At 40.5% G+C, this 25,292-nt stretch overlaps 1 protein-coding gene across 3 annotated transcripts in view; it reads left to right on the forward strand.

Moving 5' to 3' along the window:
- The window catches only part of PTPRG (protein tyrosine phosphatase receptor type G), a 429,273-nt gene that overhangs the window by 188,735 nt on the left and 215,246 nt on the right, over positions 1–25,292 (forward strand). The window contains exon 1 of one of the 3 annotated variants that reach the window (XM_052678994.1): positions 15,315–15,339. The exons of the other annotated variants lie outside the window; for them this stretch is intronic. Coding sequence (XP_052534954.1) covers positions 15,330–15,339 — 10 coding nt within the window. The 5' untranslated portion in view covers positions 15,315–15,329. Of the gene's footprint in view, positions 1–15,314; positions 15,340–25,292 lie in introns of those variants that run through there. 3 annotated transcript variants of the gene reach the window in all.

A 25,292-nucleotide genomic window follows, 5' to 3' on the forward strand; every position in this document is an offset into this window, starting at 1 on the left:
TGGGCAGCCTGTTCCAGTGCTCCGTCACCTCACTGTAAAGAAGTTCTTGCGCACGTTTGTGCGGAACTTCCTATGCTGCAGTTTCCGGCCGTTTCCCCTTGTCCTGTCTCCACTCACCACTGAAAACAGTCTGGCCTCGCCATTCTGCCCCCCACACCTTAGATATTGATAGACCTGGATCAGGTCCCCTCTCAGTCTTCTTTTCTCAAGGCTGAACAGACCCAGTTCACTCAGCCTTTCCTCATTGGAGAGATGCTCCAGGCCCTTCACCATCTTCGTGGCCCTCCGCTGGACTCTTTCCAAGAGATCCTTGTCTTTTTTGTACTGGGGAGCCCAGAACTGGACGCAGTACTCCAGATGAGGTCTTACCAGGGCAGAGTAGAGGGGGAGGATCACCTCCCTCGACCTGCTGGACACGCTCTTTTTAATGCAGAAACACTACGTGAGAAGAGCAGCTTCTCAGCTACAAAACACCTTTTCAACAGTCACCACCACTTGCTATGCATTTTCACCAGCAGTGGGCATGCTGTGCTCTTAGAAATCTGCACCGGTGGAGGTGAGCTGCTGAAATGCACCACCTGCAGCCTCACTGTGCTCACCTCCCCTTTCTGGTCTCCATAAACATTCAGCAAGCGTGGCTGAATGTCAGGGGCTGCTATTCTTTCTGAATGGAGAAATTCAGTGACATCTTTTGCTCCATATGCACTTCTATTTCAGACGCCATTTTGTCAGACTGGCCCTGTGTTGCCATCTGTCATGGATGTTATGGATACAGCAAGAGAATGTCATGGAATACTGGTGAGAAGGCCCAACTTCCACTGCTATATCACCAGCTTTCACCTTTGATGTTATGAGCCAATATAATAAAATAGGAGGCATTATTTTCAGAGCATCCATCTTATTTGAACTTCTGGGTTTTTTTGGGGGGCAAAGAACAGCTGAGACAACCAACTCCTTACTTAAAAATAACATTCCCAAGAAATAGGGCTGGGAGTGGATCTCAACACTTAGTGTTGAGAGTAATGAATTTATTCATTAGCTAGAAAGAAGTCCAGATCTTCGGTTAGGGGTGATATCATCAGCTTTTATGAAAAGAGGTGGTGGAATTAAAGAAAAAATTCCTCACACTTGCGTTGTTGTGCAGAAGCATCTTGAACTTTCTGCAGAATCTTTTCATTTTGTCTGCTGATGAGTGTAGGTAATAAAAAAGGTTTCAGGAACACAGAGTAAATACCACCACAACTTTACAGAATATCAAAGCATTCTTGCACGTGTAATCGTGCAGTGTGCTATGAGAAAGGATGTAAATGTCTATACAGCTTCTTAAAACTATAGTTTTCATACGAGGAGTCTTAAGTACTTAGAACATGTAATTGCATGCTGATGAATGCTGATAGCCAGCTGGCGTCGTGTGCGCTGTGAGGACCTCCTGTTTCTTACCATTCTGGTGCTGAGGGCTGTAGATGAGTGGGCAGAAACCAAGACTGAAATGTCTCTTTTCATTCAGTAGATGACAAATAATTTTGCAGTGCCTTTTTTCTCATCCCATGCAGTAGAATATGTGATGCAGTATTGGAGCCAAATCCCTAATATCTGCCAAGTTCAGACTAGCAATTTTAGTCCAAGTGGATGCCTTGGTGATAAAGCATGAGGTCAGTATTGCAGGACATGTAGCAAATGATTTGAAGACAAAAGTGCTATTATTGAAAGTCTTCAGGACTGCAGAGTTGGGAGAAATTGTGGTTTTACTGAAGAGGTTGTTAGCTGAATCTAGCTGGGGCCCAAGACTTTCTTAAAAACACTTTCAGGGTGAGTGTCATCTTTTGAACTTTTCCTCCTGTATGTTCTTGGTTCATCTTATTCCACAGAAGACTCATTAAGGTCTTTTTTCTGCTAATCTAAAAGCAAAACAAGCTGAAAACCTAACCGCTAAAAGGTATTACGTGAATTTTAGATAAGCACGTTTTAAGAAACTGTATCATTTTCTTGCTACAGTTCCAGAACCTTATGCTAACCTCTTCTTTTCTTCCTCTCTTGTTCATCTGAATGGTGAGTACAAAGCAGAAAATAGCTCTCTGGCAATAAAAGCTCTCTGGCATTGGAAAATATTTGATGGTTAAGTTAAAAATGAAAAATAATGGGATTGGAATACATGGTGGTTGAGCTGCTGTGCTGGCTGTGAGTTCTTTCCAGGATGCTGAGGCTGTCTTGCTGCCATAGATTTATACCGTTGGATTTTCTGTGAGAGAAGGAAGCAAATACTACTTCTAAATTGGGAAGGGAAAGGCTTTGGAATGGAGAATCTGTTTTTACTTTGTTTTTTAGATTCTTTCTGAATTTGTCGTTCATTTCTTGCCTTTGAGAAGACAAACACTGCTGGATGAAGACAATACCTTACAGTCTGCATCACAATTGCTCTTTCTTTTGCAGAGTTTATCGTTGTACCAGGTTTTCCTCTTGTGTGTTCATAGAGCACCTTGCCCATGGAATCTCAGAGCTGATGGAGGCACGTAGGTCACAATATACAAATAATACTGATGCCATACAGTTTCGCCACCACATCTGTGTCATGTTTTCTGTACTATGGAATGACCCTCTTAGCCAGATAAGTGACTTGAATGCCTGCTTTCTCCCTTCCATTTATTCTAGAAGTGAGGCTTGTTTCACTCTCACTAGCTCAGGAAAAGGGCTTGAGCATGAATTCTTTTGTAGCCGTCACAGTGGGACAGTGCTTGCATACTAGTGCAATTTGCATTGCTGTCTGAGGACACTCCCATGGTTTAAGCACTTCAGGAGCCACCAAAGCAATTTATGCACTGGGAAGACAAACACATCTTTTCTGCACCCTGCTGTGTAGCACCTCTCCACAGTAATCCTGTGTATTTCCCCAGCTTCCTCATGAAATCTCTTCCTCAGCTATACTCATTGTTTATGAAATCATCTTTCCAGCCAGACTTGAGCTCCCTGTTGCTGTCAGTAGTGCTGCTGCACCTGCAGGGTTGGCATAGCGTGGTGCTGTGTGGTTACCTCTCTGTTGCGATTCATCTGTGTGCTTGGGAGATAGGAAGTGATGATGGCAATGATCTTGTGCTCCAATGCAGGTAGGATATGTCCCATGGAAGAAACATGCATGAATTTCCAGTGTCAGCTTAGGAAAATACTTGTTTTATTTTTTGTTTTAATTAAATACGCTATTTAATTCCCATTGTGAAGTGGTTATGTGCTCTGGTAATAAAGTGCGGCTTATTTTTAAACTGAAGCTGACTTTGGTGAATAAATCCTTCCTGCAGTTCTGTTTGCAGTGCTGGGGCTGAACAGCTGGAGAACAAAAAAAGGAGGCTGTAGTATTTCCCATAAATAACTGCAGTGCCAACAGGAGCTCTGCTAACAAACAAGATACAGTGAGGTAAATGATACTATGGATGCTTATGTGTTATTTTGGTAGCAAGGAACGGTGACGTTAAAATGCAGGAAAAGGAAAATATATAGAAAATATCAATTGGTTTACATGCAAATAGTGTGTTCTTATGGCAGGGGCACTTGGTACCTTAGAGCAGTGGGTGGCAATGTAGTACTTACCACTTATATAGCAGGGCATATATACAAGGGCCTGCTGACTGGTGCTGCTATAAGAAGAAAGGGCGCATGATTTTAACTCGTCCTGTCTTCCTCTGCAGAAGTTCTTAAATGCTATTGCCTCTCCCTTTCTGTACTGCACACTCTGGTTTTTCATTTCCAAAATTCCACAAGATTCAGCCATCTGGCATTCTCATTATCTGGCCTGTTATATATTGTTAGATCACCTTTCTCCAAAGACAAAGAAATAAACTCCATATTTCAATTTGCATAGTTGCTTATTCATTCCCTATTTGGAATCGGATTGTATTTCTTTGCTGGTATCCTTTTGTCACATGTTTCTTGGTCCTTGTTTTGATGCTCTTCGTTAGCTCTGCAGATGATTGCTAGCTCAGTGTGGAGGAAAACTGTGCTGCATTATTCTTTAAACCCTTTGCCTTTTCTGTGAACCCTGCAGTGTTCAACCCTGCGGCCTGGGCAGCCCTTGGTCTTCGTGCAGAGCAGTCAATTGGCTTCCATGTGTGTGCAGGCTTTGTTCCCCATGAGCTGAAAGGTCTTGAAGGAAGTATGGGTGCCAAAGACTGGGAGAAGCAAGCAAAATCCAGTGACATTAATCCCAATTAACCTTTGAACACCTCACGTTTTCTGAATGTACTTCTTTAAATGGCAGCAGACAGCGGTAAATGATCTTGTTTAATATCTCTGGGCTTCAGTGAATGTGCGACATTAGTATGAAATCTCCTTATTGTTATAATAAATATCTGGTTTAGCCTGATAAGAGGTGAGATGGTTCATAAAATGCTGGATGAGTAAGCCTAAAGAATCTGTTTAATTGAATCTTCTTAGTTACAACGTCACAGTCGTCGAAAATAGAGGTCTGGGGAATTGTGGTGAAGTGCTGCTTTGGCGTTTTCTCCTTGGCGGGTGGGATTGGTTATGATCCCAATTTGGGTCCCAGTGAAACCAATTGTAGGCACAGCAAACAGGGCAGTGACTGTCTGGAAATGTGTGTGTGTGGGCTGAAATGCACACCGCTTAATTTCACAGGTCAAGTGAGGAAGCAAGGATGATCTTAACCATAGTGTTTGAAGTAGCAGGAAAATGTGTTTCTTAATGTCCCCATATTTTCCTTTTCTTTTAGAAACAGTGCGCTGTATTGCATAGGGAACGCTTAACAGTTGTGTCTCAGAGTCCCCATTGTTTACTGCCATGACCTTTTGAATCTCTCAAAGGTTATGGGTTTCTTTCTCAGCGTAAAATGAAGCTTAAATTTAATTTTCGTGTACCACTCAAATTGGCATGGCTTGGTTCTACCTGGGCTGAGCCAGTTTCCCTTCCTCATCTGTGTCATCTGCTGGAGCTAGTTATGTAAGAAAAGGCTCTGAGAAAGGTTAGTCTGTGCTCCTCTAAAATATCCTTAATGTAAATATGAGACCTTTGTTTTAGGTGACAAAAAAAGAAGACAGAAGCACAGAAGAAGTCTTTAGCTATTCATGTCATTTATAAACCTGAGCACGTCGAAGCAATTTAACGAGTAGTTAAGGGGATCATAAATCTTACGCTTATGCAATAAATACCTGCATTATACTTGCCAAATACGAAGAAATGCTTATTTCATCAGACACAGGTCTGGGTTCTGACCTGCAGTTTTCTGAGACTTCTTAGAAGTTGCTTCTCATTTTATATCGTGCTCGTGCTGTTTCCTGCCATGCTGCAGCCTGCTCATCATCTGGGAAGAATCAATGTCAAGTTGTCAAACAGACTAATTGGTTTAATATTTTATAATTCTTTCACTTAAACTGGCTCTTAGCCGGTGATAAAATCACTTTTGTTTTAAATGTTAGTGTCTCTGGCAGATAGAAGTATTAGATACTTGGATAGGATTTTCAGAATTGCCCATGGCTTTTGGACATTTAATTCCCATTAATTTCCAAGAGGTTCTTTGCTTCCCTCAGGACACTTTTAAAATCTCAGCCTTTGTAAACCTTTTGGTAATGGCTGGTTTTAAAATCTTTTCAGCTTAATGGGAAATCTGTTCCTCATCCTGTTCCTACAACTATAACAGAAACGCAAGACTTTTCTTCGAGTTCTTGGCAAGAGAGAAAGCCAAAAAAAGCACAGATAGGGTCACAGCCATGACTTTGCTGCTGAGATCTGGCCACCTCCTTGGGAAGGAGCTCTGTTCGCCCCTGCAGCACAGGCTGCACGTCCTCTCTATGTGAGTTGCTTCACCAGGACCAGGGGGGTGAAGGGGCTCTTGGCACAGAAGCCACCTGGTGCTTGTGAACCAGCAAGAGCTGCTGTTGTTCCCATTGGTCTGCTGCATACTTTCCTGTGTCCATGCAGGGAGCCATGCAGAAATTCCTGAAAGGTTGCTAAAACATGATGGGGAAGGAACTGAGGTAGCTCTCATCTCCTTTGAATTGTTGTATTTTGTGTCTTGGAGCACAAGCCTGTAATAGAAGGACACTCAGCTGGAAGGCTGTGCTGCTCTGAAGAGATTAGAGAAAGGCTGTTATTAGCTGCAAAACCTTTCTTGCAGGTGTGTTCAGAAACATACCGCTTAAGAAGCTTAGTAAATTCAGGGTTAAAACTAGTAAGTGAATTCAGAGCGAGACAGTCTGGCCTGTGAAATCTGGGCTGATGACTGGGAGAAAGTTGCAAGTGTAAAACAACGGAGCTGGAAGCTGGGAGGCACAGAGCTGAGCTGCTCAGCCTTAGGCGAGCATGGGAGTTGTGATTCACATGATAAAAGCAGCTTGGCCCAACTGGGAGATTCTGCCTGAAACTTCACTCCTGCCCTGAAATCATCAGCCTTCATCTCTGTCTTGCTGACATTTTTTGGCTCAACCATTTGACTTGTCAGTAGCAAAAGACAATGTGAGAAAAAACATTTTGCACTTCATGTTGTTCCTTTGCATGTGTTCGAAATGGCTGCTGGGCAAGAGAAAGAAAGTCTTTTCCAAAGTTTAAGAAAGGAAAGTGCAACAGAGTGGCTCTGGGTCATGCTGTGTAGTCTGGCTGTGTCAAGTGTTAGCAGTAATCTTCCAGGAGTTACTTTTGAATGCCTGAAGCTCCAGAATGCTTTCCTAAATGGGACTTCTCTTCCTTGCAAGGAAGGGAGGAGAACCCAAAGTGACCTTTACAGTGACCTTGTCAAGCAGGGACTGCAAAAATTTTTGCTTCTGTTGATTAGAAACACCACTGTAAAAACAAAGGGCGTGCGGTATGCTATCTTAATTTTTCTGACTTGCATTTGTCTGCTGTTTATGAAGTCTTGTCCTTTGTCTTCAAAAGCACTGGAGAGATGCGCAGCATAAAAGGAGCGATTGTGGGGCCATCAGAGTGTCCCGTCTTTGTTGTTGTTTATACCCAAGTATTATGTTATGCTATTGGCAAAGTAATTTTCAGCTCCAAGTGAGACAAGATCAGTCACAGTGGTTTTCACAAGATTGATGTGAAGAGCTAGAGTGGTGCTAATTAATCAGAGATGGGAGAGCATGAGCTTGCATACTCAATTAGTGTAACATTTCCTAAATTGGAAAGGAGGTCTGCCATACAGTAATTCTATAGCAGAGGCTGAAGAGTGCAGAGATACAATTTCTAATGAACTACCTTAACTCATTACTTGAGCACTTGCACCCCAAGGCACAATTGAATGATGAGTCATGAGTGGTTTTCTGTTCTGAGTACTACAGTGTCGAGAATCCTCATGAATGCTTGAAAGTCAGTGTTTCCTTTTATTTAGATGTTATACACCTAAGGCTCCTTAATTAATTAATTTTTTATTGTAAGCAGGAAGAGGAATAGGTGCTTGTTACAGCAAAGCAGCATCTTTGATATCAGTCATACTGGTTGCAGCTGACTTACATTGCTGTTTGAAATCCAGCATCTTCTTAGATAAACTACAGGTTGTGATAGCTGCTACAGTACTCTAAATAATAACAAAGTGGTAGCTCCTGTTGTGTGGCAATGCTACACATGGAAGCTTAAAAATGAAAACTAATCTTTGCCTAAAAAAGGGAAGAGTAGGACAGAGTACTTTGTGTAATTGATATTAATTAACTGCACTCTTGAAATCTAGTATTTGTGGCTGATGGTTTTTCTGCTTCTGAAAAGATATTTTTTCCTTGCCTATAGGTAGACTATGATCTGAAATAGCAGAAAATGTGAAATCTTTGAAAATAAGGTGATTTAGTGGTATAGCAGCTTTAATTTTATCCAGATTTGTAGCTTCCATCAGGCGCAGCTGTTGAGTAAACCTGCAGAATGAATTAGAAATGAATTAATGAAGCTGTAAGACAAATACATTAGAATATTTCAAACAGCTCTCAAGGAAACCATTTTATTTAATTTTAGTCATGTAATGCCTTTATACTCTGAGCAAAATAAAGTACAACAATAGACTCAGATTCTAAATTGACAGCAAACTTATCATTTTTTTCCGCAGGCTTCTTAAGGATGCAAACCCATACCATTATTTTCTGACTATTGTGTTTTGTCCGTATGGTTTATGAGGGAAATAAGCCCTACCTAACAAATATGGTCTGTGGCAGCTGGCCCTATACCTCCTACACCACTCCAGTGGCTATAAAACCAGAGATAACGGTCCAATTTCATTTGTAGTCATACTGCTATAAATCTGCACTAAGTTCATTGGTCTGCTTCCAGCATTAGAAACCTAAGTTGTGTTTCTTTTCCCAATCTCTGTCATTTCAGCCCACGTTCTTTGTGATACAGCATGGATGAAATGTACCTGGTATCTCTGATATCTTAAGTCAGAAACAGGTGACTCGGGTTTGAGTCTCCAAAAGTGCTCAGTTCAACAGAGAGAGAGAAAGTGATAGCTTCTGGTCGGCTCACCCAACGTGCAAAATCCTCAGGCAGATCATGTGCCTGACTTCTGCCTCCCTTTTGTTGAAATGATCCTTGAAATACAGACTCCTGATGCCTCTGGGGTTGCTGAAGGAACCTGGTAACTGCTTTCTCTCTCAGTCTGTGGCTTGTGGTGATCCTCTGAGTGTGTTACTCCTGTGGCGTGGTGAAGGCTGCCCAGCAAACTGAAGAATGTGCCAGCAGCTTTTCTGCTCTCAATCATTGCGCTCTCAAAAATTATGCTGTAGCTAAACTGCTATAAATCTCTGACAATTCAGCAGATCCTCCTTTTTTTTAACTGAAATGCTACACCCGAGAATTTAATTTGGCAGAAGGAAGATGGTAACTGTATGGAAGGAGTGCTGGACTCGCAGTGGTAGACGTGTCTCGCTGAGCTGCTCTGTAGCTGTGTGAAACTGTCTGAAGATGGGTTTCTTCTTTGTTCTGCTTATTTGTGGGGCTTCATTATTTGCTTCACAGAAGTGCAGGTGCTTGGGAATCTGGATAGAAAGGTGTTAATGAGAAATAATTATTCCTGCCTTAAATTCAAGATGTGCAAGTTAACCTCTTCACCTGACCAGACACAGGTCAAACTGAGTTTAGCCCATTCTAGGGACGTTTTCAAGATCAATGTATGTATTTAAATTATTGTGCAGGAGAGTAAGTACTCTAGTTGGTAATGTATGGTAGATTTGTATTCCAAAAATGGTACTGTAATTACAGATCATGTGCAGGAGTTTGTCCTGGCCCATTATCTTGCATTACTTCATACCATCCTTTTGCTATTGAGCGTGGCTGATAATGTTTAAATGTTACCTGTTCTGCACCCTGGAGAATCTCCTGAGGAAGCATGCATGTATCTTTTTCTCACTTGGCTGTGCTTAGAGTCTGTGTGAGTAAAAATAAATAAAATTCAGGTCAATAAAATATAATAAGTAGCATGCCTGCTATAGGTACAAAATGATACTGCTGTACCTCAGAGAGAGTTGGATCATTGTACAGCAGAAAATGCTTCTTAGACAAAAATATGATCCATCCAGGATAAAATTTTCCCCACTTCTGTGTGACTTTATGGTCTAGAGAGAAAAAGCTTTTTCTTTTTTTTCCTTTTTCTCCCTCTTTGACCATAATTTGTCTCTTTGTTCCTACTTTGTTGAGTACTGTAATCAATCCCAATTATCTCTAGGTCTCTGCATCTGATTTCAAAGGATGGTATCATGTCATACTCAGAACTATTGGGGTTACCAATTAGATAAAATGTTGCAGAGTGGGTTAATGTATTAGCAACCTTTGTTCGGAATATTTTTGCAGATAATCTGTGTCATTAACTAGTTGAACAAGGATACAAGTTTTGTCATTAAATGCAGCTGACTGAAAATTGACTTCAGTCTTCTAATTACATGGACAAACAGCCCTGGAAGCTGCCTCTGTTCAAACCATTGTTCTCTAATCAAAAGACGTTTGTGATAGAGCCATTTTTTATGAGATGGGAAATGTGAATTGTTTGAAACATGTTACCTTAATGTGATCTGTTACGTATTGATAAGGTATGTTCAGATGTCTTGCAGTGAAACATAAGATCCTAGGTGGCTATGATAACAGTATTTTTTTTCCTTTGTATAGGAATCACAAATTTCTTTCTAATTTTAGCCTTGATGATAGCTGTACCATTCTGACATTTTCAGTGACTTGTGTGAAACTGGGTGATGGTTTAGCCCCGTTTCTGAAGAAGCAGACATTTTCTATGGATGCAGCTCTTCTACCTTAACCTGTAAGAAGTACAATGAAAACTTGTGCTCAGAGGCCAAAGTCTCACAAATAAAAAAGATTCACAGTGGTGGACCACTGTTCTGACCCAGTGGGACATTCTTCAAGTTCGCAAGTTCTGAGGCTCTCTCCCCAGGAGGAGAGCTGCCGGGTCCTGGAAGTGTGTTTTGGTAATGAATGCACCCAAGGATGACTGCTGGGGATACCATGTGCCTGGTATGGAAGAGCTAGGGAGCACTTTGTGAGGTTACCTAAGCTATTTTAATGCAGAGCAGTTCTGAGTATGTGTTCTCAATTCTTTTCAGTCTTAGGGACTCAGTTCCTATTTAGGACCATTTGTTTGTGAAATTCTTGAGTTAATAAGTCTGTGTATTAACCAGTAGCTCTGGGTTGTCTAATCCAGAAAGCTGGCTGTCTGGTGGGACTGCTCAGGTCCTGAACCAGTGGTCATGTCTGGGATTTTCTCAGTCTGCTTGCTAGAATCTTGACTGAAACATACAAATTAAAACCTAAAGAGAGCCTTACTGAGAAGGCCAAGCAGATAGAGAGCAGCGTGGAGACTGGTAGATGGCATAGTGAGACATAAGATAACTTGTACTGTTGTCCTCAGGCTGCATCTGTTACTAGAGATAAAACTAGGGGTTATCACAGCATTAACTTACCAAATATATATGGGCTGACAAAAAACAATTCCTGTGTTTCTTAACGTTTTCATGGTAATGCATCTTATGTTTCTGCATTAGGACACAACCTAGTTGCTCTGACTTCACCTCGTAATGCAGACACTGAACACATGGAGTAATCATATGTTCCCACCCATGTTCACATCAAGCATTTGCTGTTAATCATTGGTAAATCTTATGCCAGGCCAGCTGTACAGCTTAATCTCTGCCCTCTGTGTGTTTGCAAATAGCATGACGATGCATATTGAATCATATTGCAGATCATTTATTGACAGTGACTTTTAATAACCTTGTGCCCATCTCTGTGTTTAAGCGGTTTATCATCGCCTGTATATCTACTAAATAAACTGAATGCAGTTATTTATAACAAAATGACTCTAAAGCTGTGAAGTGATTATGATAGTTTTAATAAGCAAAAGATTTGGAAACAACTACGGTTTCCATTTTTGCAAGTAAATTAGTATAATTACGTGTTTTAGTTACTAAAATAAAAAAACAAATTGCAAAGCATGTTTTTATTCTATTAATAAACTTGGCCAAAATTTTGATTCTTCAAATATGTAAATATCTATCTAATAGAGAGGAGAGGATGAAGTAATAATAAGATAGCAGCCCTTAATTGCTGTGGATATTGGGTGGGTTTGTTTTAGTTTGTGAAACAGGACAATTAAGATAATGGTGAGGAAGTACCACATAGATGTAACAAGCATGTCCTGTTTTAGCTGAGTAAAGGTTTCTCAGTTGAGTGCTTTAAGTTGCAGGTTGTTCATTCACTGCAGGCCCATATTACAGGTCATCTATATATCATTTTTAAACTTGCAACTTCAGGAGCTATGACTTGAAAGTATTTTGCCCGCCTTTTTAAAACAATTTTTTTTCCCCTCGTACTTTTTTGTTTTGAAAAGCATGATAGAAGAGTGTTTAACTTGGGTTGATGAATCAAGGGTTAGGCTTCAGTGCCCTGTGTGCCACGGTGTCTCAGTAGGGGCACGTTTGTCAGTAGGGATAAGGCTCCTTCCTGCGCTGGGACCTTGAGTCTCTTTGCTCCCCGCCTTGGTTCTCATATCAGTAAAATGGGTTCTCACTTATCTCTGTGATGTCCTCTGAGCTCTTCAGAGGGAAAGCAGTGGATATTTTGTAAGTGAACTGTGTAAGATAAGAGACGTGGGAAGTGATGCAGTATCTGCTGAGACTGAGGGGTATCTTTCCTTTCAGTTAAGTAGAGGCTGAATCAGAAGCAAAGACCCTCAGCAGCCCTTGGATAGGAGCTCTGCACGGTGCAGTGTGTGTGTGTATGTACTGACCATCTAATTGTCAGTATGTGAAAGAAAATAAAAGGTTTTCGTATGACTGGTTTACAAAATGTTTCTGATTATTTGATCTTCATTACACAAACCCTCATCTGTTTTCTATTAGTATCTGGGTGTAAAGGCTTTGTTTTTTTTTAATGTTCTTTTGTAATTTTGTACAGGAACAATCAAAATCTGACGGGATTCTGCACTGGTTTTTATATTAAATCAGTGTTGATGGTCTTAATCTCATGAGTAATTAAAAACAAAGTCAACTTGGTACTTGATTGAGATGTAAAGATGTTGGTAATTCAGTGTTTCTACACTTCCTACTACCATGGTGTTTGGGGGGTTTGGTTTACATCAGCATTTTGCGGTGGTTTCAGAAAGAATCTTACATCCTTGGTGGCTGTTCGGTTTTATTTTGTTTGCCTGTTTTCTTCTAATAAGCTGATTTCAATGTGAGTGTACTTTCGGCTTCAGCATGTAGGAGGTAAGATCCTCAAGAGCAGGTTGTAAGTAGGTTGCAGGTATTTGTGAACGCTGCAGAATGGTGTTACTGGCTGCCTCTGTCTTCCTATCTGCTTAAACACTGGGGATACTGGAAGCATTGTGTAGCATTGCAGGACAGGCATAGAAACTTATCCAGTGATTCCAGAGCCAAGAATTCCTTGCTAACTTTCATCCTTTGCATCTTTTTTTTTCCTACATGCTGGCTGTGCAATAGCTCCACGATGCCACAATTGTTCACTTCCTTGCTGCTGGTTTAGTGCCAATTTCTGCCCGTATGTGATATAATTTTACGTTCCAGCCACTGGATTTGTCTCTTTGCTGAGTGGCAGCTCTCTCCTCCCGTTGTTCTTAATGCTGATCTTACATGAATCAAGTTAAATAAAAAAATGACTCATCAAATCTAGGATAGGAATGAGAAGATCATTTGGATCCTGGGGAGGATAAGGGGCAAAATCCTACCTGCTTTGTGACAAACCTGTTTGTTTGGTTTTTTTTGTGTTTGGTTTTTTTTTTTACCCCATTTCATCAATGCAATGGTGCATTTTTGTATAACATCTTCTTTTTCAATTTCCTTCTAAAAAAAAAAGGGGAGGGGAGTTGGATAATGGAATAGCAACAATAGCCTGGCAATAATCTCAAACATATGTTGAGCAGTGAAAACACTGTTTTTGTCCTAAATGCTAGCTGTCTGCTTATACCTCCAAAGACTTTGTCAGCATCTGGTACAGCACTGTGCAGGGGATTCGTGTGACCCAAAGTCTCTCTCAAAACCACTGCTTTTCAAAGCAGCCTCTCATTCTTTGTTTGACCTGCATATCTATATACATTATGTTCCATAAAGCACTGAAATTATTCAACTTAGAATAATTCTCTGAGAAAAACATCACTTCATACAGTGCTTGCTCCTTTGAGAACATTTTTAGTCATTTTACATACCAGTTTTGCTTGCAAAATACCCATTTCCTGTGGTGGTGTTTTTTCTCTGTTTATTAAATTTGTTCCTTTAGATATGTTTTCTAAGTGTTAATTATCTGCAGATTTAGTGATTTGACTGTGTACGAAAATAATGATTTGCAGATGTTGGTTTGAGATTTTTTTCTAGTGTAGAAATAAGTGATTTGCTTTTCTTATGGGAACGAAGAGTCCTCAAACTGGAGGTCAAAGCCCCAATCTTCAGTTCCTCGTTGATTGCAATGAAAACTTCACAGGTTGGAGGGAACCAGAAAGCTGTGGAAAGATTATGTGATCTTTGGGGCTTGAAGAAGGCGGTGTGTGTGGATGGAGCAGAAGCTGGGCACCTGCTGCCTTTGGAAAACCTATCCCTATGGATTGGTGTTGGAGCCACGGTGCTGGATGTGCTGGAGGAAGGCGCCTTCCAGGAGCACTCCCAGCCCTCGGCCACCTATTGCTGAAGGAGCCTGGAAGCTGGCAAATTAATTTCTGCCCTATTGAAATTAAACACAAATAAATAATTGCTACAGTGCGATGGTGCATTTTAATATAAGCAGTAAATTCACAGGGAATTGTATTTATCCTGAAACAAGGAGGCACGGTGTATCTTTGGTGATTTATACGTGCAATCTGCCGAAGTACTGAGCTAATATTAATTTGTGGGAGACATCAACCTTACTCTGCAAGATAATTTAGATTATTCCTCATACAATTCCAATGCATTCATGTGAAGCTGCAGGAACAATAAAAATATAAATAAAGGACTTAAAACTAGAAATGCTTACGGGAAAGAAAAAGTCCCATACATCTCTAGATAAATCTTGGTCCTTACATGCTGATTCATTTCTTAATTCTCATTCTCTATCTGTATATTTTCTATAGTTTTCTTGCCTGTGTTCATCACCGTGGTTTGAATGCTTTCAGGTAGTCCATTAAGTAGCATGTTCATCAGATCGTTATACCCTGTCACCGAGGAGAGGATTAAATAGTGATATTGCACCTATTAATCTGGGAAACTGTGCTTCAGTTACAGCAGACCAGAGAATGGATGAAGAGATGAGTTTTATTGGCGTATGGTTTTGATAGCATACGGATGTTGGACTTAATTTTTTTCAAAGATAAATGCGTTAGAAGAAGCAAATGGAAAATTATCTGAAAGTCCACACAACAGCAGAAATGCCTGTATTTTACCAGGTAATTACCAAAGAACGTAGAGTAGTGATATGAAGAAAAGAAAGTTACAACCTGTCTGTCCAAGGAGAAACTACATATATTTAAGAACTATCATGCAAAAAGGTTGCAAATCTCCAAGGAAGGGATGGGAAATAGAAAAATAATTGAAATATATTTAGATAAGAATGTATCAGCTGCAGAGGGAAATAAACCAGTAAAATTACATCTCCTGGTAGCTGAAAAGTTACAAATTTGATGTGCTAACACCTGGGATTGGAGAGGACGAGCGAACTTCAACCAAGGCATGATTAAATATTAAATAAAAATTTACAACCATCTTCATGGAGCTTTCACAGTCCACCACAGCTGTGTGCAGTGGGACATAAAAGACCCTGTAGGCAGATGGTGTTAGCTCACTGGAGCTAGGTGGAAAAATTCAGAAGTTACACAAAGGTTCTCAAACACAGGCGTTGCATCCCAGCAGAAGAAACAACCGCTGAGGATGGTGAGCTGTAAGAGTTTTGTAATTTTTACATTTATTCTTTTTCTTTTTTTTCTTTGAAAGTTTTTGTCTACATAATTGAAAGCTTTTCAGACTGTTGTGTTTTTCTACAACACAAGTCTTTGCCTTGTTTGCGTGTAATAAGGACTGCAGTCACTCTTTGTGTGGTCTGAGATGGCTGTTGACAGAGCAGGAGGGGCATCAGCAGTGGCTGTGTGCCCACTGTGGCCTCTTCTGAGAATTGAATGGTCCAGGTTTAATGCATGAAGTTGTCCCTTAGCATAGTAGGCTAAATACTGCTTCTGCAATGACTGAAGCCCCTGTAATAGAGCCCCAGGCTGGAAGGATGAGAGATACCATGGGTTGTGCGGCTCGAGTTTGGTTGTCTGTGCTCTGTTCCCAATGCCTCGTGACATCAGAACTGTGGGAACTGAGCAGGGGAGAAGTTAACTGGAAGAAAGTAAAAACAAATGTGAAATGGCCTTTGGGTTAAAATACCACCGTAGGGAAAATGCAGAGATTGCTTCCTGAATGCTTGTGTGCAAATGTTTCTCATAAACGCAATGAGATTTGGTGGCTGCATTGTGTGTGCTTGCTTTGTAACAGAAACAAAGCTGTCTAGAGAGCAAAGTGCAAGCACAGAAATTGTACTTATTCACTGTATTGCTGTACTGTCGATTTCTTGCCACTTGTAACTTGTATATCTTCTTTTTTTTTTGCTAGAACAATTAGCTCATCCCTACTATGCTCTCTGAAAGCATTGGTGATGAGCAGTTAATTATGAAATAACTTTATCGCAGTTTCTTAAATGCACTTTGTTGATTGACCAGTGACAACATACTAGTGACAACATAATTATTACCTGTAACTGTCTTTCAGATTTATCTTGTTTTACAGGAAGCTTCATGTTATAATGGCAACCTTGCTTTGCCTCCAGTCCCCTAGAGACTGGCCTAAGTAATAATCACTTGTAAGTGCCTCTCATTTGTGTTCTGATTCACACTCATTTGGTCCTTTCCAGGTCAGGCCTTTCACATTTATGTTTTCCATCCTTAAGCAAAACAGTATGTTGTGCAAGAATGAATAATAATTAAAAAATAAACCACTGAAGGATTTATGCATGTATGTCTCCCCTTTGGCAGTAAGAGCTTTGCCTCAAGACTTCTGGAAAGGTTCCTTCCAGGTATCTCCCTGCTGCTTTAAGGAAATCCAGACTGCTTTCCTTCTGCTAGGTGATTTCTTTTTATTGTTACTATTTTTTTGGTGAAAACTTGGAAAATTGCTTTTGACCAATTTCACAACCTGAGATGCAGATCAGGTGGCTTAATTTTTCAGGCTAGATCTTCTGTTCACTTGTCTGTCCTGTCAGAAATCTTTGTGGCCCCTGAACATGATGGGGCAGGAAGAATGGGGTTAGGAGATGGGTGAATGAGTTTCCTGGAAGCAGAGGCCAAGGTGTAGAAAAGTGTCTCTATGACTCTCCGTGAAAGTGATATGGCAGTGGTGGATTGGTGGTTGAACTGGATGTTCTTAGTGCTCTTTCTGACCGTAGTAACTTTGGGATTCTAAGGCTGCTGCTGGGACTGTGATCTCAGCTGCTGAGAGTGCCTTGATGCTGGGGATGAGGAACCTTAAATCACATTACGCCCATCGCTGGGTATCAGCAGGGCTAATCACAAGCTGCAAGGTCCTCAGGAAATTTGACTTCTCTTAGTTCTGCTGCCTGACCTCCCACATGTGCAGGGATGGACTCCTGTGGGATGCTGAGCACCTCCAGCTGACGTAGTCTGATCATTGCTCTTTATTTGCCATCAGCCTCTCCTGGCTCTTCCAGGTATTTAAAGGTTTTTATGGTGCATAATCAAACCTCTTCTAAGCAATTCTGAATAGGCACTAGTGAAGAGAACATGGGAAATCATCCCGTGACAGGTTTTAGTCATGACATTTCTGAAGTGCTTTTGCCTGCTTATGCCAAGGAAGGAGAGCTCCATATATCTGTGTGCATTGTCTCTGTGAGTAGCAATGAAAAAGATAACTGACCACTCAGTTTTCTGGGAAAGAAAAGGGCATTATCAGCGAAGATACTGGAAAAGTTAATTAGAATACGAAATGAGGAAATATTTTACTGTCATTACTTAAGCTTTCCAAGGAAAAGAGATAACTTAACATTAATTGCCTATCAGAGAAATGGTGGAGGATTATGACGGATGAATATGTGGGATACAGGATGGACGTTCAGATCCAGGAGAAATAGGGCAAAACAAATAATTTGTGAATGTATATGTGGTGGAAGTAGCTGAAAAATGTTTTTAAAATTAGATTAATCTTGTGTGTGCATGTACATGCATTTTTCTTATTGGATTAGTGGGGACATCTTTCAGAATTATGAAATACAAGCTGTATTCTCCAATGCTGAGAGCTCTTCTAATTGCTAGAAGTACAGTAAATGTCCCTATCATTCTCCGGGTTTAATCTCAGCATAATTAGCTCCTTGCACAATAGAGTGTTTAATTTGAATGCCTGCCAAGGCTCATTAAGTTAGAGAAGTAGTTCCTGAGATCTCTGTTGTTAAAATTTGGACTCTGGTATGAGAGAATTTTCACTGACGGTGTCACAGAATTCTTTTTGATATTCCACTATTACTTTTAGGCAGGAAACTAAATATTTAAAGAGATACTGATGCATCTTTCCACCAAATTCTGGAAGCTGGCCTTCACACCTTGCTCTCAAGTGTATCTGCAGCCTAGCAGATCTTTAAGAGCAAAGTGGGACAAAGCAGTGCGCAATTAGTACTGCCTTGAGAGTGTCAGAGAATATTTTTGTCTGCGTGTATATTCATTTTTGCTGGTGATAGCTGCAGAATAATTAGTCCTTCTAATTAGAAGAGGAACCTCTATAGTGAACACTGTCGTGACTTACTTGTACTGATGAAATCCTTCCATCAAAGATTTTCCCTCATTAAACTGATGTTTAAAATGAATTCTTGACTCTGATTATCTCTGTTCTGCTTCTTTGAGTCCTTTTACCACTGCAGAAGCTCTTTCTGCTGTATGCAGCTGGCAGCAGGACTGACTGCACTGTTGGCAGAGGGTAATTGTATTCCTCATCTTACCTGGCAATTACCTGTGACTCATTTATATCGTCACCTCAATTAAAGCACTGCTAGGCCGCGTCATCCTGATAGATCTCGTACTTCTCCTTTTCAGATTGGAATTCTAACAGTGGTGCTTCATGTCACTTCTAGACTGAAACTGTACGTCAAAGGCTGTAACTAAAATGTTTGAAGCATATCAAAAGCCAAGCAGATAGTATGTGAAGTTTGAGGCTGATTCTTTGCAGAATTACATGTTTCCTTACACCATTGGGACCCCATGTGTTGCCTGTTGCTGAAGGTGTGTGATGGCTGTGTAAACAGCGAGCTGATGGGAAGGGAAAAAGCCTCTTGAAAAACGGCAAATGACGTTGCTGCAGAGCCCATCCTTTTCCTTTGTGCATGGATATTTTGTTCCTTTCCAAAATCTGATCTTCTTAGATTGATAGAACAGATAGTGTCTCTTCCTTTAGCATGCAACAGTCTCAGGACAGTACAGGTTATATGATTAAAACAAAAAACAAAAACAAAAAACAAAAAACAGTGAAGAATCAGCCCCCTTGAGTACAGAAATATACAGAAATGTACTGTGACATTGCTCAAGACTGAAATTTCAGAAAGCTGTACCAATGTCTTTACATATACATCTTGTACTTTTTCATGCCAACTTGTGTTTCCTATCTCTTGAGATTTCACAGTGCTAGCCCAGAACTAATGGACGTGGTTTTATATTTAAATTGCCTCCAATATATTGGAGGGCTTCAGTTGCTCCATCTTGGTTTACGCACATGTGAAATAAATAGAAGCATTTCTGTGGACCAGATTTCTTCACATGTAGCACATTATCTGCATGAGATTCTAAAATGCATCTCCATTGTAGTGACTGTGGCTGTGCAAATAAAAGGCTTACTTCCCATTCTGCTGCATTTGAGACAGCCTGGCAGAGACATACAGGCATCAGCCTTAGAGACAATAAAAACCAACGAAATAAAACCTACCTGAGCTCTGTTCCTGACACAGTGGTTTGGAGGAGGAAGGTTTTGCTTATCTCTGTTTCCAGTCTCAACATCATGCACCTAATAATTTTTTCATGTTACTTGCAGGCTCTTTGAGGCAAGAACTGCCTCTTCTGTTTGGACAGGACACAATTGGATCCTGGGCTCAGCTAGGCCTCTGACTTGTACCAGAGTACCAACGTAATTGATGCTGTTTCAGACAGCTGAAAGATGTATGTGGAAGATGAATTAGTTATTTATTTAAGTAATACCTAAAGAGCTTAGATGGCAAGGTTTGCATGAATAGCACGTGACTTGAAAGCAGTTCTACATGTTATCTGCTTTTTGCCAATGCAGGTGATGAAGTATATGAGATATGTTTAGTGTGTGATCCCACTGCACAACAACTTCTTTGTTTCCTTACTGACTGACTCATAGTTGCACCTGTTCCTCCATAACTCTTGTGGTTCTGGAAAGCACAGATAGTAGCTCTGTGTTCATCTTCCATGTATAATTCCAGATTTTTAAAAATTGCTAATATATTCTTCTCATTCCACCCTGAATGTTCTCTTTTTCAGGTCTAGAATATTTTTTACACTTTTGAAGCAGAAGCCATTGCATATCATAGAGTGATGGAATCATATGAGTTGGAAGGGACCCTTTAAGGCCTCCTTCTCCAACCCTGCAATGCACAGGGACACCTACAGCTCCATCAGGTGCTCAGAGCCCATCCAGCCTGATCTTGGGTGTCTCTGGGGATGGGGCACCACCACCTCTCTGGGCAGCCTGTGCCAGTGCCTCCCCACCCTTATTGTAAAAATCATTTACTGTGGGCATCCCTGCTGCCTTTCCCAATGACTCTCCTGTATCTTGTTTGGGACAAGTTTACAGAACGGCTCTCAGCATTTGGTGACATGCATTTCTAAGGTGATTTTGATGGTGTTTCACTTTCCCCAATACTTTCGTTGCGGTTCCTCATGGTTTTCTTTTCACTGAGACCGATATGGAGCACTGAGGTGACACACTGAGAGTTGCCAGCCTGAGCGATTGCTCTGAAGTCTTCCCTGAATATTGCTTGCTAATTTCAAGTCTGTCATTGTATATATAATTAGAGTTGATTCGGCATTGATTGTCATTGAATTTCATCTGCTATTTATTGTGCAGCACTGTGAGAACCTTGTACAACTCTTATTTTTGATGCAATACAAGTAGCAAGGTCTGCTGATCACCAGACTTGTTTATTTTTAAATTACCCACAAGCAACTTGAATAATGTGTTCTTTTTTAAAAATATGTTTTACTTTTACTCCTTTTCCCAGTTAAGAGTTAAGCATCTGTCTTGAGAGAGATTCCCTTCAGTGTCAACTTAATATTGACTATTTATTGCCACTGTTTGTTTCCTATTTTTAACCTATATAGCACCAACTAAATATGCCATATGAACGTTTATTTGTTTTAATAAATTAATGGTGCCCCACCTAAAATGTACTTATTTTAGTTAAAAGTAGGTTATAATGTTACAACTTAGATTAAGTGGGAACAGATTTATGTTCATTCTCCATAAGACTTCTCACCAGGCTTTGTATCAATTTAATATAAATAGATTAGAATTTAATTTGATATCATAGTTCATAAGAAATCTTTACAGAGATGAGCATATGTGGAGCTGACAGTAACATTTAATTCCAAAATGTGCAAAAAAAAAAAAAATCAATAAAATCTATTTTTAAATAAATTGGAGCCCTAAGGCGGCTGCTTAATATATAAAGTTACTGCTTTGAATTTATAATCTCTAAATTTGTCTGAGTCACTGAATTCAACTAAATATTTCAGCATTTAATAAAACCCTTCCATGTATTATTTTTTAAGGATCTTATAAATCACTATTTAGAGATCTCCTCTTCATCAAATAATTAAGAGCAATGAACGAAGCAACCAGTCTGGAAGTCAGGATAATGCTGGTCGCTCTTTAAAAACAAAACAAAGAAATTGAGGTGTAGATGCTCAAAATCTGCATCCCTGCGTGCTTACAACTTCTGATTACATTACAGAGGTATGAGGATTGTGAGCTGTAGATAGAGCTGTTCTTGGTAGCACCATCTTTTCTTTTCTTAGCATATTGTGTGCTCTTTTTGGATTGCTGTAGACAGGAGCCAGGGTGTAATGCGCCACAGGGCTTCTAGCAGAAAGCAGAGGTGGGCCAGGGTTTCCAATGGCTGGTCTGTAAGGGCTTGGTGCTTCACCTTGTGCGAGAGCCGTTCGTAAAGCAGGGTCTGTGGCTGCTCTTCCATTAGCACAGCCAGACATCTGCAAAATATAATATTGATTCGACATAAAAGGGAGAGCATGGCCCGTAGTCCTGCGGTTCTGGGTAGCCGAATCCTGCCGTTCCTAGTGCTAATGGCTAAATTATGACCTCAGCCCTGTCAGCCTGAATCTGGCCCTGCTGGAATCAATAATGCAGTTGGAGTGGAGCTATATTTTGCCTTTCATCTCCATTAGGTCTGGGGGTTGACAGTAGAGAGTGGGAATTGGCGGCTTGCCTCGGACTACAGAGATGGCCAAAAGTATGAAAATACGATCTTGTTGTTAGCTCAAACAAACGCCTGCCACAGGCTACTGAATCTTATCACACTTGTTTTGCTTGTGAAATATTGTTTGAACTGCAGCGATTACTCAGCCACTCTTTTATTTCCATTCATACTTAATCTATATACTTCCCCAAGGAGGAGGGGAGTTATTTTATGCTTAATTAAGTGTAAATAAGTGATTGCCTGCTTCTTTTTTTTGCCATTTCCTGGTCTTTTATTTGTTCATTTACGTGCATATTTTTGCTGTGTCCTGGGTGCTAAGTAAACTGATGAAGTGCTTTGTGTACCCTGCCAATAAAATGTGAAATATGGTTCCTATTTTCCTAATATTATTCTGGGAGCTTTGCAGCTGGAACTAAATTGCCACTTTTCTTGTAAATTGAGTTGTAAGGTGCTTGTGCCAAAATGACAGGGAAGTTGCTTGAGAAGTTGGATGAATGCAGGCCTTCCTTTGGCCAAATTACTGGGAGCCCAAGTTTAAGTGTATTGTAAGGGTGAAGAATGTGTCTGTTGTCATGTTCGCTGGGTAATGTGGCCCATGCTGGCCACGAGCCACTGAGCTCCCAAGGGGATTACTTTTGTTAGAGATTTATACAGGAACTGGAGTCAGCAGAGAGGCTGGCAGAGATGGTGAGGCAGAAGTTAGCGACCTCTTCGCTGTTCCTTTGTGACACTTTTAAATCACTGTTTCCAGCGAAGGTGTTCCAATTCTGGAGGTTGCAATCTTAGAGATTGGTGGAAAGCAGCCACAGACTGCTTGAAAATAGCTGTGCCCTGTAAGAATTAATATAAAAAGTCACAGTTATTAATTTATGAATGTACATATATTCATTTCTATCTCTGTTCTTTGTTGGGCAGTTTAGCAGATGACTCCCTCTCAGCCCTTCTAGATGTAGTCAGTAAGCATATTTGTCTCTTTCAGTAATAGCACTTCACCTGCACGTAGCTTTTAATCTTGGTTTTATGTAACCTCTCACTTCCATGCAGTCAAGTGACTGTATGGGAATGCTAACTTTCATTCTTCATAAAGGAATAGGAGCGTTCTGTCCTGCTTGGAAATATGACTGCAGCGCACTTATAAATTATGCCCTTCGATAATCTCACAGCAAAGCTCCTTCCTTTAGCTTTGGTTAAAGGTTTGTGTCGTTCTAGAGACGTTAGGCTATTGCAGTATTTGGTGATTGGGATTTAGCAGCAATTCTCTAACATTTAAAAATGTACATTGCTGCTGCTGAGATTGCTGTGAGTTTTTGGAAAAATGCAAACTAAGGATTATGGCTTTAATAATTATTTGGGTTTTTTTGTTTATTTTTGTTTTTGTGGGTTTTTTTGTGTTTTTTTTGTTGTTTATTTGTTTATTTTTGCATTATTAATAGCAGCTGTTTTGTATGCATTCAGAATATTTCATGTTTATGATGCTGAGGTTCATCTTGCTGCACAGCTCCTGTCGGTCCTTTGGGTGGCTGTGGGCTCTGCGTTCCCTACAGCTCAGCAGTGCTTTCTGCAGCTTTTGTGGAAGACGTTTCCTTTATGCATTCCCTGTCTGGCACGCGATAACATCAGAATGTGTCTTCATGAAATCACTGAGGGATTGGGAGCATGGAGGAAGTTTTAGAAACTGCAGTGTGCTGTTCTAAGAGCTGTCATCTATCAGCACACAGAAGCACTGTGTGTGGAGAGGAGGGTGGTAGTGGTGTTGTCACCACTTCTGTTAAACAGATAATTCAGGTCCTTATCAATCACTTCAGTTTTTATTTCCAATTTTCATATGCATTGCTGCGCTTTAGGCTGATAGAGGTCAACTCTGTCCAGTGTAAGGTCCTGGACGTAATCAGTGTGTGAAAATAGCCAACAACCATGACTAGAGCTGACTGCAGTTGGGCTGAACGTTATTGTGTTGCTTTATTAGCAGAAAGTGATGGAAACCTAAGGTAATAGAGCCAGGCATTCCCTCAGCTCCTGCTTCTCCCAGCAGGTTAGGGAGGAAGCCTGGCTGGCTGACGGCTGTACCTCGCTTGAGTAGCTTGGGTTGAGTGCAGTGAAGAGTGAACCAGGCTTGCTGTCAATGGAACAAGGCAGAGGCAGTTTACTTCTGTGGGACTCCTTTATTACCTGGACTTCAGGAGAGCAGGAGTTTGATCTCTCTGTGACCAGTTCCCCACCCAACGCAGTGACTTCTGCCCCGTTACTACAGCACTAGTGTGACAGCAGTGCTGTGTTTGTGGGAAGTATTTGTTCTTCTAAGTCTTTTCCTTGGAATGTTTTTATGCCTTCAATCTAAACGTCAGTGTGCCTCTGCAGGTTTTGTGTCTGTGTGTACGTATTTCAAAAATAGCACATGGTGGAAAAGCAAATTGTGCTATGCCATCTTCTTGGGCTAATGTGTGTGCTCTCAGTAATGGTGTAGTTAGTGGTTAAGTTTCTGTTTATTGAATGTGTTTCCAAAAGGTGACTTATATTAAAGAAAAACACAGAAAGATATCCTGTGCTATTGAGAGTCATAACTCGATTCAAAAACTGTAAAACAGAGAACACTGATTTTATATGGAAAAAATTAATGCAGTTTTGTTCGTGCTGAAACATTGTAGGATGTATTTTTATACTTAATATTTTAAATGGCCTCAAGGGTTAATGCTGATTAATAACTGAACAGAAGGTGTACGAGGGTAATTAAAAGTCAAATTGTATGTGTTCAAAAACCATGTTACCAGTTTCCTAACAAAGGAATGTAACAGATGTTATTGCATTCAGACTTTTATCTTGATAGGTGGCACATCATTATCAACAAGTGTTGATTAAGAGCATTTTAATCCCCTAGGGACATCATGCTGTAGAGAGGAAGAGGCTCTTGTTGGAACTTGCTCACATCTGTGTGTGTATCTGTTAAAAATTTTAAAGCTGTTATCTGAGTTAGTAGGGGGGGGTTGTTCTGTGTTCAGAAAAACGAGATGCATCCAGGTGCATGAAAAATCAGCTCCGGAAAACGTTGCGTTACATCAGCTGATCTTGGGAAGGCTGGTGAAGCTCAGTGTCCCATTTTGATTTCCAATACCATCTCCATTTCTTTTGTATTGCAAGTTATCATGACCTTGGAAAGTTACCAGAAGTTTGTGTATTTTGTGCCTTTTTTGTAGACATTAAATTTAAAACATTTTCTGTGGTTTCCTCTTCCTTTTATGTGCATAGATGTGAGTCATCTTTTTGTTACAGCAGTAGCAATTTGCTTTTTGGACAGCAAATTACACAGAGTAAACGTTTTAAATTTTAAGTTCTGGACTCGGTGGCAG

The sequence above is a fragment of the Tympanuchus pallidicinctus genome, unplaced genomic scaffold (assembly GCF_026119805.1).
Source record: "Tympanuchus pallidicinctus isolate F22 unplaced genomic scaffold, pur_lepc_1.0 scaffold17, whole genome shotgun sequence".
In the NCBI taxonomy this organism is placed as follows: Eukaryota; Metazoa; Chordata; class Aves; order Galliformes; family Phasianidae; genus Tympanuchus; species Tympanuchus pallidicinctus.